The sequence below is a fragment of the Stegodyphus dumicola genome, chromosome 6, assembly GCF_044657685.1.
Source record: "Stegodyphus dumicola isolate Sdum_Otavi_A_Nest chromosome 6, ASM4465768v1".
NCBI classification, from domain to species: Eukaryota; Metazoa; Arthropoda; class Arachnida; order Araneae; family Eresidae; genus Stegodyphus; species Stegodyphus dumicola.
Genome location: NC_140773.1, coordinates 114,471,563 through 114,485,199, shown reverse-complemented (window position 1 = coordinate 114,485,199; position 13,637 = coordinate 114,471,563). Strand labels below are relative to the sequence as shown.

The 13,637-nt window shown below is 32.4% G+C and overlaps 1 protein-coding gene across 1 annotated transcript in view; it reads left to right on the top strand.

Annotated features, from left to right (window-relative positions):
* Positions 1-13,637, top strand: part of LOC118193989 (roundabout homolog 2-like) — a 331,360-nt gene that overhangs the window by 148,541 nt on the left and 169,182 nt on the right. Inside the window, exon 2 of the mRNA XM_035365162.2 lies at positions 11,928-12,218. Coding sequence (XP_035221053.1) covers positions 11,928-12,218 — 291 coding nt within the window. The remainder of the gene's footprint in view (positions 1-11,927; positions 12,219-13,637) is intronic.

Below are 13,637 nucleotides of genomic sequence, written 5' to 3'. Positions count from 1 at the left end.
CAGCACCCTAAATATGCGGTGAGCCGAAAGTCCTCTCGTGTGGATTGGTGGAAGGGAAGAGGGGCGGGAGGCGAGAACTCCGTATCCCTCCCAGGGTGCTCTTCTTCAGAATTGGAAGTGAAACAATTAGAAGTCCAACCTCTTTTCGGTGTAGGCTCTGGAAAACATTATTCCATGTAATATGGACAAGACAACAACAACAATTAGGTAATTTAGGTTTAAAATTTTTATTTCATAATTTGAGAAATTATGGTAATAAAATACTTTGAAACAGTTTAATTTTTGTTGATTTTCGCTCTAAGTTGTGTAAAAGAATAAAAACTTCAGAAAATAAAAAATTGCCGAAAATATCAATAGTTGGCATAAATAAAAAATATTAATTTTCAAAAGAATTTTATTAAAATTTTAAAATTTAAAACATTTTTTAAAACAAAGTGTTAATACATTTTTATAATGTTAATAAAGTAAGTGTTATTATTATTGCCTTGTCCACGTATTTCATGGAAGAAAGGTAACTAAAGCCTCAAGGAAGTTGGACGTCTATTTTGCGCTCCAATTTTGAGAAAGAGCACCCCGGCTGGTGGTCCGAGGGTCTTCCACCACTCTTCCCTACCACCAAATCACACAAAAGGATTTCCGGATCTCTATATATTTAGAGTGCATCCATGCCACAAAGACACTACATATTTACAAAATCCATGCCTTTTCAGGGATAAAACCCAGGCCATTTCGGTACCGCTGTAGGCTATATCGTCTGGGCGGCGTTTAATAATATGTGCTACCTTTAACTAATATATACTCGATCAACTATTTTGAAAAAATAAGCTTCCGCCAGATGCGAAACCTTAGTTGAAGCCTTGTTTAAGCAAACTGTAAAGAAAAATAGCATTAATAAATCTTTTCGAAAAACAATTGTCTCAGTTTTTCAAGTCTATATGTCATGCGCGGAAAGAATGAAACTGTGAAGTAAATCTCTTACAAGAAAGTAACTTTCAAATACTTACTTTCATTAATATAATTCATATTCAAAATTTACATAATATCACAGATACATGAAAAATTAACCGGAAGTTGTTAAGTTACAAGGAGAGAACCCTAAATAAAGTTATCATCCTTTAGAATTAATTCTTGAAAATATTTCTCAGGAGCCAAACTTCCGTTGACAATATTCCTGCAGAGGTTTGATTCGGTTTGGTTTGTTTAATTATGGCAAAGTACTCGAGGGCTAGCTGCTTGTGAAAGGAAATGCCTTCATGGAAGAATTTTTAAAGGAAATTGGCTAGTATGCTTGCTACACATTACCTGCAGAAAACTCTAAAATCAAACACTCATATTAATGGCATCTTATGACATTTATTCAGTTTTTTAAATCGTATATGTTAATGCTCTTCAGTTATAATTCTATGAATTTTGTAATACCTAATTATGCATATTTCTAACTCCAGTCATAGGTCATTCAGTAATTATATCATTCAGTCAATCAGATCAATATATCTCCCATCTGAATCAATAACATTCTTTTAATGATGTAATAGGATTTTCGTGCCATTCCTAAAGAAGCCATCTCATTTATTGGAGAAAAAATTTTGAACGTCCATTTCAGTGCCTTGTAGGAATTGCATTAATGAAATTTTGTAATTTTCAAATTATACCCCTCCAAAAAAATATCTGAAAGTTTTCAGATTTTATATTAGGCTTAAAAGGGCGCTTTTTATTTACACATGCAAACACATTTTTGGATTAATGTGCTTTTGGACTAAAATTATTTAAAAAGAGCATATCTTTAGAATTTCCGACATACAGTCTCTCGCGCTGGAAATAAAAATATTTTTTTCCGTACAAAGCTGCCACTGCTCATTTTGAAATTTTTTAGTTTTTTAATCAGAAATTTGTGACGGTTAAATCCAAATTCGGGCTTCCAGATGCTCACGTTCGGGTGGAGCACTATGTTATTTAAAATTTGATTTTTTCCAATGCGAGAAATATACATACATTCATGTAGATTCTTCATTATTTAATTTCTTTAAATATAAAAGTGGGTAATATCTGTTGGCAAAAATATGAAAAATGAAACGGGCATTTATAGTGAATGGACGCAAATTTTCGTTTTGTGAATAATAACCTTTCTCAGCTAACGCTGCTTTGATCTAAAAAAAGAAGCTAAATTCATGAAAACTTGTACTTTATGAATTTTAAAGTAATTTTGCAATTTAAAGTCTAGTAAATACTTCTTAAAAAATAAAGTTAGCACTTGCTATCTTTTACATGTATCTGATACATGTATTTTCCAAGTAATAAATAAACTGCCTGTATACATGTATCTACGTCAGATGCATGTCTAACGTAATTATCATGCATTTATACTTCAGAAGCATCTGCCAAAAGTATAACTACAGGTAGACAGTTATAACTACAGGTAGACAGTAGGTAGACAGTTGTAACTACAGGTAGACACAAATAAGTAGATGCTGTAATAGAATGTGTGTGTGTGGAAATGCAACTTTTTATATTGATGTTACATGGCCCTGCCATTCTATTAGCAGGTAAAAACATTCTGCTGGCGTAAATTATCACTTTCCGTACGAATTTCAAAGAGTATGCACCGATACAGAAATACAGAGCTCACGACATCTAATGGGCTGCGGCTGAAACAGAGCAACTATTGAAGGGAAGTACGGAGAACGATTCCTGAGTATGTTTTGAAACCAAAGATAAATTAAGAGTGTAGATCTTATGTACTTACAATAACAGAACTTCGTTTACAGTTGAGTTAAAATAACACAATTTAGATGATTTTTTCTCTTCCTTCAGTCCTATGCTTGTGCAGTGTTTAGTTAAATTTAACACTTAAATAAATAAACTGAATGCAAAGTGCATATAATTTAGGTACTGAATTTATTTATTTATACATAAAGAAAGAAGAAAATAAATTTGTTGCAAGACAGAAAATAGGTTTATTTAAAATAGATTGCCTATTTTACATTCATATGTATTTATGATTTCCGTAGAAAGTAAATATTGGCTTTCGATAATTTTAAAGTCCTTAGAAGAAACGAGTATGTTATTGAATAGACAACAATATAATACATTTTTCTTGTTATTGTCTGTATACGCGCACAGTAATTTACAGCATGGCACTTTCAGTCCAGAAATAAATCGGAAGTGCAGACTTCGTACGCTTATAATTGTCTTCAATTACGTGAATGCAAGTTAAAAAATGGTCTTTATTTTTTCACTTAATTCTTTACTTAAGCAATGTTATAAGGGGAAGTTTTATTTTAACTCTAAAGTTAAAATAATATTAAAAAGCTCTTTTCTGACGTTTTTCTTCAGTAATAGCTCACGAAATTCAAAATTTTTCTTTTGACGAATCCTTGAAAGTACTTCACATCAAGCTAGTATGCAGTAACTTTTTCCACGAGGGAAAAGGAGCCAAACAATTTTTTTTCTATTCTATTTCTTATATATATATAACTTTTTTATATTTTGTTTCATTTTATACTTTATTTTATTCCCAAGAGCATTGGAAAGAAAAACTGTTAGGAATTTCATATTTCAGAGCAAATGTTAGGTCAATAACTTAAAAGTGCGAGAGGAAAAAGAAGATAAAAATGAAAGTAAAGTAAGACTACTGAAAAAACAGTCTGAGTTTAAGAATAAGATATTTTTAGTTAGGAAGAAAATAAAGCTTTGCTGGAAAATTACGGACTGAATAGAGTTAGGAAGAAAATAAAGCTTTTCTGAAAAGTAGACTGAATAAATCAAATAGAAGTGAATCTTGTTATTTCTTAATAAAGTGCTGTTAGACAAAGCAACTTTCAGTTTGATTTGTGATGACATTTTTCGAACTCTTTCATTGATAGAGATTAGAAAAACTTTACTTTTTATATCTGAAAGTGTACGAATAGAAAAAAAGTGTTTTTTTTTTTTTTTTTCTTTCTAGAATTATATGCATAGTAACTGTTTTTTCTAAAGCTCTTAGTTTTGAACTGCAAAACACTACGGTGGTGAGGTTACCAAATTTCTGTTTCCCAAATTTAGATTCTTGCTCCTTATGAAAATCTCATTTCATTAACATTTCCTGTCGGAGACTGAGAAAACTGTATAAGTGCAGAAACCCGTAATTCCATTGTAATTGCAATAATGTTTTTTTTTTCTTCTCCTTCTCTTCTCGTTGGTCCTTTACAATGCTCTTCTTTGAAAATGTTTTACGCCGGTAATTTTATCATACCTGTATCGTTTATGGTTTTTAAATACCATGATCATCAATACCCGCTGAAAAAAAAGTGGGTGTTGCCCTTCTAAAATTTCGACATTTTTTCACTGCAGCTGCAATCCGTGAGAGCTCTATTGTTTTCAACTATCACAATGTCGAGAGCATATCTTCAAATAACAATATTTTAAATTTCATTTCGACTGGTTGAGCGGATATGCTGCTAGGAGTTCATACATCGGCGAAGTTTTTTTCTGACCATCCTGTATATAAATACACAGCGATTATATAAAAATTTAAAACAGTACAAAATACAACTGAGACATAAAAAATTGCAGAATACAAAATAAATATACCTAAATTCCTAATAACCCAAAACAAATATTTGAATTTAGAAATATATTTTTTATTTTTCTATTCTCATATTAGATTAAAAAATAAACACTAAATCAGTGTTGATTTCTTTATTCAGGCGCAAATTACACAGAATAAAAACTTGTTTCAAACACTTTCCATAAAATTTGCAATGAAAGGTTTTTATGAACTGAAATCTATTTAACACCTAAGTGAAGTTATGAAAAATTATGATGCTCATTAGATGAAAAAATTACCTTCGCGTCAGTAACAGCCATATGGCTTTATTTCTACTACAATGTTTTACCAGTAATTTAGAACCTACTTTTATGGAACAAATCAGTGTTTCTCAAATTTTCCTTTATTGAACTGTTATTTTAGTAAAGCTCGCAAACTATTTTGTTCGCCTAAATTATATGTATTTATACTATTGCTCTATTTATGCTCATATTTATACACACGTGCTTCCCGCAAGAGTTGGGTAAATTTTGTAAGATATCAGGTAAAATGAGCAGCAATGAACGAATGGATGACGGAATGAGATGGAGAATTGTCAGTAGGCTGGAGGCAGGCCAGTCACAAGCGCATTTGGCTACAGAACTCAGTGTAAAGCTCGATTTGTGGATACAATTTCAGCACACTGGATCCATACCAAGAAAAGCCGAACAAGGTCGACCAAGATATGTAACGATGAATGAGGATCGTTAATTAGTGCTTTCGGAGCGGTGATAAAAGACTGCTACAGCTTCACAGCTATGACGTAAGCTGTATGGTACCACTGGAGTCCGAGTTTTACAGTCTAGAGTTGCCAAAAGGCTTCATGAATTAGAGCTGTTTGCCAGAAAATCCGCCGTTTGAACCCGATCACTGAGAATACATTTAGCATTGTGCAGACAACATGCGCCTTGGACAAGATTTCAATGGAGTATTGTTGCATTTAACAGGCGATTCGAAATTAAGCTTAGACAATGATTTTCGGTATACCTGCACATGATACGATCCCGCCCTCATCTAGGAAAAAGGTCTTTATGATGGTGAAGGTGTAATGGTTTGAGTTGGCATTACGTTGGACAGCAGCACCCCCCTGCATATGTTTGACAAAAGCACCCTAATTGCTATGAGATATAGAGAGGAGATTTTAGAGCCCTATGTTCGATTTTTCAGGAGAGTTATAAGTCCTGGTCTCCTGTTAATGGGTAACGACGCTCAATCACATAGAACTCAGCTGGTAGACTATTACCGGAATACAGACGTTATTTGTTGCATGTATTCGCCAGCCAGATCTCCTGACCTTAATCCTACAGTGTGTGTCTGGAACGTTTTTCGGACGATAATTTCATGTCTCCGTCCCCATCTGAGAATCATCCTGGAGTTGAAAACTGTCTTGCTGGAGAAGTGGAATCAGCTGCCACAAAGACTCCTCAGATGCCTCTTGCCCAGTATGTCGTCACGCTATCGTACTATCGTACAAAGTACTATCGAAGAAACAGTGTGCTAGAGTTATTAAAATTACAGCAATTTTAATATAAGAAATAAACTAGCATTAGTGGTGTTAGAATGGTAGAAAGAAAATAGTATTTTCGTATACAAATAATAGAATAGAGATGTAATTTAGTAGGAATTAATTATTTTAATAACTGGAAATTTAATAGGATTATACACAGGATAATAAATTAATAATAATACTTAGATAGATTACATATACTGTAATGATTAAATAAGTTAGTGTAATTATGCAAAATTAAGATTACAGTTTTTAAGATCAATTTTAGATCGCGACAATCAATACAATCAGGAATGCGCAAGCAATTTCTTTTCTGTTCTTTTGAATATGAAATAGGAAAGATATTAATAACCATTTGATCAAAAATCACAAAACAGGATAACGATCAGATTTTTTCCGTCGACTTATTACCAAGATATTTCGAAATCGTTTCCTTGTGAAATTTCATAATTTTGGTTTTAATTCAAGACCTTTTCGTAGTTGAATCAACACTACTCTAAGACTGCTGGATATTTCTTTTATCATTTACTTAATAACAATGCCCAAACCGATGGTTTCCGTTCAAAGAGAACTAGAATCTTTTCTCGCGCATCATTATGCAACACATGTAAACGATTATGAAGCATTTGATTAGCATCATCGCTTAAAAATTTTAACTATTATCAAAAGCTATAACTAACTATTATCAGAAATTTTAATTTTCACTCTTCCCCCTCCGATTTTCCACAATTTTAGAATGTGATAAAGTTTAAGTCATCTTAAATTTGGTCCAAAAAGTAGCAAATATGCATAAATTTCAAATTTCATACCCGAGTATAATGAAAGTTGCATCTTATTCATGAAGTTTCTAATTAATTTCCTTTAACTATTAAGCAGATTTATTAAAATAAACAGTTCTGGGTTTTCTGTTTCTTAGGCTCATTACAAGAATAGTTACCTTAGTAAGAAGATTTATAATTTATGAAATTACTGCAATCTTATGTAATAAAGGCTTCCTGGATTTTCACTATAGCCCAACTATGATGCCTTTAAAGGAGAACATTAATGGTTAATTTGAATTACACTGAGCTAAAGTTTCAAAATTATTGCTTCTGAAACTTCATTTCTAAGAATAAGAAAAGACAGTCCCAGATATAAAGCACTGAACACACCATTGTATTTTAGCTTATATTTTTGATTTCAGTGCTTCCTACTTTTTATATACATTAAAACATATTTCATGATGCCTGTAGAGAACATCGTAAGCTTTAACTCTAAAAATAACATTAATAAATAAACAGATCTAGCTATATTTCCTGAAACATTCGCATTACTTTGTTCAAATGATTCCCCGTTATTACAAAGACATTTCGATTAATTCCAAAAGAACGTTTTAATGCATTCCACAATTAAGTACGTTGCGTGAGAGAGAAACCAAACCCCCTTACCTTTTACACTATTTATACAGTTGATTTTTATGATACATACTCCCCTCGTAACTTAAATGCAGTTGCTAGTGCACCGTCATCTGCGCTAATGGTTTGAAACATTTAATATGCAGCGAAATCCTTAAAAGCAAAGGAGAAGGAGAAAAAAAGGGAACGGGGCATCACTTTAATTTTCCGCAATTTCTAGCTAACTGCATTTCCGTACATATACCAGAGCAGTAAGTCAAAAAATAATAATCCAAAAGATTTCCTTAGAAAGGAATATTGCTTCTTCCCCCGATCGATATATGACGGATTCCACCCACCCTTTCGTCTTGCCCTCCTCTATTTCTTGATAACCACGTCTTTTGCTGATACCCCATTGGTTCGCTTCGGTGGTGCGAACAGAAATACGAGATTACACTCGTTGGTCGCTTTTTATTGTGCTCTGTCCGACACGATCGTCTGCGAAAAGGGGAAGGGGAGGCAAAAGGAAGAAAGAACTGCGACTGAGACAGCGATTAAATTGCAGAGAGCGTCCTTGGCTTTCATTCTACTGACTTTTTCCGTTCTACGGTTACGATTTAGACGAGTGATGTCGTTCGAAAGACCAAAACCGTGTAGGGGATTGGACGTCCGGCGACTTATTTGTTTTTCTTCTAATTCCTATTTTTCAGTTCTTTTTCTCTGGATTTTATTTCTTGTGACTCAAAGTGAATGAAGCTAAAAACGTACACAGCATTCTAGCTTACTATCTGAATTTTATAGTTTGTTCTAAAAAAAATTAACAATGAAACAGTTATGTATGAAATAAATCATACTCCTTCAGAGATAAATTTTAAAGAATTCTATCTTAAGGAAACACTTAATTTAATTAATGTGCACTAATTAGCATTTACTGATAAAATATCGAGCTGTGCTTTAAAAAGAATTTGATGGAACGGCAGAACTTTATTTACCACTTATTTGAGAAAACTCTATTACGAAAAGCCGCATATTATAACTTATTTTTAGACAAAATGCAATACTTTATTTGTAATATCTATGCATAGTGTTATAGCCTCTTCTCAGTTTCCTAATTTTCAGTTTCATTCGAAGAAAGTTATATTATAATGAATTTAGTTAAAATGTATTGGAACCCGTCCCTCTCCCCCATTTCTTTGCAAGTATTTTTCACAAATTGTGTGCCTTGTTAAATTTTACTCATTTTTAACAAATGCATATTCCCCCATAATTCGCACTTGTGGTAAATAATTAGTGAGAAAATTTTTAAGAAATAATAAAGATTCGTTAATAAATCTTTTTACAAAGTATAGCGTAGTTGTTTTTTTTTTTTTTAGGGGGGGGGGGTCAATTGGTATTTACAGAAATATTTTATCTAAACTTTTTCTATTTTAAATGTTACATTTTATAGCCCTTATATTCTTCATTACATTTATACACCGTAATTTCCAAGCCAATAAAGCCTTTCGTAGTATCGGAACAGGTATTTTATCCCATTCCTCTTGAACAGCTTTTCAAATTCCAAACAGGGCTGTAGGTCGACATTAGGACAATCCGCTTTTTAAAAGTCCAAAATCACAAAAATCCATGGATGATACATCAGGAAATTTTTGAGAAGGGTATGGCTTTGATACCTGTTCCTTGTTCCATTTTTACCAGGAAATTAACAGTGGATTTTGGCGTGTTGGTTGCTTACTTTGTCTTGATGCACGTCTACTGATTGATGACCCACTGTGTAAAGAGAAGGTAGTTCATATTTGAAAATTGGGTGTACAATATGTTATCGATAATATGTGGAGTTGTTCTGAACATTTTCTCCGCTCTCTTTATTTTTAATTTGCCGTTATAGGAAAAACCAACAACCATCATAAATCCCTTTGGAAAACTTTTGTTTAGATTCTTTGAACCCTGTTTTAAGATTTTTTTCTCCTCTTTGATCATTATAAATGGATCTCTGTTAATTTCAGTAATTTAAATACAGCCAAAATTCATCTAGTGGGACAAAAGTTTTCTTTTTTTTCCGGATAAATGCTTCTTATAAAGAATTCTGCAGCGCGTTCTGTGTTCGGAGCTATTTTGGGGAGAAAAACGATGCACATTGTGTTGTTTCGCCTTTCTACAATTCAAATCAGCATTAATAATTTTGTTTAGAGTTGATATTGAGTATTTTAGTGGTTTCTCAGCTGTACTTTAACTTGCCGGATTTTCGTTAACACCAAGGATCTTACCTTTTCTGCATTCGAAAATTCCGTTTTCTCCTTGGATATGCATTTGGTACAATTTTTCCGCTTAAAGCCAAACTTAAACACTTTTTTGTTTTCTTCTTGGCAATATTGCTTATCATAACTTAAGATATCGAAACACAATGGCTTTCGCTGCGTTTTTTAATATCTAGATACGAATAAATTTCTTCGGAAAGAGCACAAACATAACCTTCCATCCATTCCTTCTTTAAAAGTGCTATTTTGCATGCAAACAAAACTGTCAAGTAGCAGAAGATAATTTATACTTTATAAAATATAATTTACACAAAAATCTAGTTGTAATTAAAAATATTTCGAAGCAAACGATTTTTATAGCAAAGAAAAATCGTCTAAAAAATGTGCGACCAACCTCTGTGCAGGAAAAGTACCATCCAATTTTCCATAGTAAAGTCTGCTCTGAGTCATTCATTCTAAAGCAGATTGGTCTAGAGCTGGAGTAGGCAAAAGCCGGACCAAAAGGCGAATGAGGTCTTATTAATTTGAGAACACTACATGTGACAGGTGTATCCACTAAAGAATTAATTTTATCATTTCTAGCAGTTTAAATTAAGAAATCATACAATGAAATATGAATATTGCTGAGATAAAAAGACTGATCACAAGAGGGAGCTTAGGAAAAGAACATTGTTAACAGATTGTTTAATGAATTTGCAATTTTTTTGATTAAAAAAATTAGCGACTTTTCTGAATAGCAAAATAAGGAAAGGTTAGTTTTTTTTTATGTTGGTATTCTAATTTTTTTGAGCGAACTAAAATATTTCACTGCAAGGGAAAAAAGCGAAAAGAAATCTTTTAATACGCACTCAAAAAGCAAAGCATATAGGTCAAAATCTATTTGCTGAAATTTTTAAATGAAAACCGCTAAACATCGGAATTCCGACGAGAAAACTTGAGAAATTATAATTTTGTTAAATTTGGCAAAATAGTAAACGAGTTAAATACTAACTTTGGCAAAATATTTGGAAACTTTAAAAAAATTTAAAAGATTTGTCATGAATAAGTACGCCATTTAATTTTAAAGTGCAAGGTACTTAATTTCAGATTCAGTTAGAACTGACTGATTGGCAGGTGGATCGTTATGTTAAAGGAGAATTTTCATTCGAGTGAAATAACAGTACTTTATGGCTACTTAATGAAGGCAAATTTTAAAATTTTCTGGATTATGTCGAAAATCATTTAGTTTTACTTGGATCGACATATTTATGTGAAAGAATTTTTCTTTAATGAAGTGCACGAAAAGCAAATATCGATCACAATTTGCTGGTGAAAATTTACATTACGTATTAAGGCTTTTGCTATGTGTGTGTTAGAACCTAATTTAGATGAAGTGAAGGAATGAAGATTCGAGATTTCACGTTTCACATTAAGTATAGATTAAGTAATATGTAATTGTTTTTACAACACATTGCAGTACAGTTTTTTTATTAAAAATTAAAATATGTGTAAAGCTATAAATTTATAAGAAACTTTGATTAATCGTCGATGAATTTTTTTCTCTTTCATATTCCTTGAAATTTCCGTGTGTATTTTATATTTCATTGATCAGTATGCAGGACCGTCGTGACCCGAGTTTCATTTTGGGTTATTTAAAGTAAAAAAATGAAAATACGCTATTTAAAATTATATGTTTTTAAAGATGTTTCTACCGGGAAAAGTTATTCCCCTTCCCCATGACATCTTAACAAAATATATGGAAACCTCAAAAGAAATTTATTTACATTACATCCTACAATGGCCCTTCCCACATGATGCACTAAAAATACATTTTTGGGCAGTGGTTTAAGGTACTGCACATTCCTGATCTAGAGTGTCTTACCATAATTAAATAGTATGTCTAGTTTTTAAAACCTAAACCAGTCAGTAACCTAGTTGTTACAGCCATAAAAATTCTTCGTGTTAGTTTCGATTCAGGATGGTTGAAACGATTTTGGTTACAAGGTATTCTGTTGTTTTCATTATGCTATCTAATTAATACTGTTTAGTTGTCTTCAAAAAGTAGTTTGTGAAGATATTCATCCTTCAGTCAGTTTTCGATTGCCAGAGCATGGTAATTGCTAGAATATGACTCACCTTCAAATACTAGTTCAGATTAAAACATAAGTATTGAAAACAATTTTTATGATTGTTTCAAGCATTTGCTTCTTCAAATTATAAACGAATTCTTTTCTTTTTCAAATTTTTAGGTCAGCGTCCTCCTCGTATTACAGAACATCCCTCGGATATCATCGTTCGCAAGCACGAGCCTGCAACTTTAAACTGCAAAGCAGACGGGCGCCCTGAACCTACAATAGAATGGTATCGTGAAGGAATTCGAGTAAAGAATACTGGCAACAGGATGGTGCTGAACAACGGCGAGCTCTTTTTTCTTCATGTACTGCACACCAAAAGAGAACAAGACACAGGAACCTACTGGTGCCTCGCCACCAATGAACTCGGAAAAGCCAGAAGTCGAAACGCTACTCTCGAAGTTGCTAGTAAGTACTTAATTGCTCAAAATCACCGACAGCTTAATCATAAGGAAAAGGCAAAGGAATTTCAGTAAATGTAATTAGTATTTCAGTCAATCATATAATTTAGTATATGAAATATATTTTTCACAGATCATGAAAAATTAATTAGTTGTATATTATAAGCTTAACGTATTGAGTTTTATAAATAAAACAGCAAACCAATGGGAAAAATTTTAAAAAGTGATGAAGGTATCTGGAACTGAAAGCATAAATTCATGGAGCATTTCGTGGTTATTAATTGAGTGGATCTTACGCCAAAAAAGTGTTCATATTTAACTTAAGATACAGTTCACTAAAAATTTCGATACTTAACCTCCTTATTCTAATGTCACTGGGATAGGGAAGCTGCGAGACTTCACACGCATGGGTAAGCATCTTCCATCTAACTGAAACCTTAAAAATCTACACTTTTACATCTCTTGAACAGCTGCTTTTCTCATCTAAAAATCTATTACAGCGGCAGTTTGGAATAGAACCATTCGTGGAATATTAGTATTTGTAAGAGAATTTTACAAATTTAATGATTAATACTGCCTAAACTAAGTAACTTAGTTTCGTACAGATACATTACTAAACAAGATGAAACTTTCTACAGTTTGTAAATTGTTGTTGTGAAGTTTTATTATTTTATGTTTTTAATCATATGCTTCTAAACTAATTTATTTTAAGAAGAAAGTGCAAGCTGAAACACAGTAGCTATATAACGTTTACTATGACGAGCTTAAGTAATTTTACATATCTTGCTTTCTCAAGCGATTCAATTTCCTTGGAAAGTGATAGTAATTCGATTTTGCTTTCTAGACCCTATTTGTTGCCGTATTTTGTTCACCAATATCAATAACGCAAATGAAATCTCAATCATTTTTGGAAACTGCTTTAACTGTCGATGAATATCAATAATTGATACTTAGACAAATTAAGTCACTCAGAACCAGTAAATCTGATTTTTCAAATCTACAAGAATCCAAATTCTAACACGAATTCGTCGCTATGACATGGGTGTCCTCACTTATCCGTCTTCGGTTATTAGTAGTACGAATATCTCTGAGGAAATTTCCAGCGTTCTGTCATATTTCTCTTGATAAGAATAAATTTTATTAACCTTTTGTGCATTCTATCTATTACGAACATGTACGCATGAAAAAAATATTATAATTTTTATGCATCGAAAGTATTTGACATTGAAATACATTTGAAATAATTCGACGTTCGAGTTTCTCGAGCACTCAGGGCACTCTGTGATTATAAGCCTGAATTACATTAATAGAAGAACACTTTCAGGGCCACAGACAGAAAATTTTGTTTTCTCTGAAAGTTAGGCTAAAGAACTAAAAACTCACATTTATCTCATGGCGAGTGAGATGTACCAGTTTTGTTTGGCAC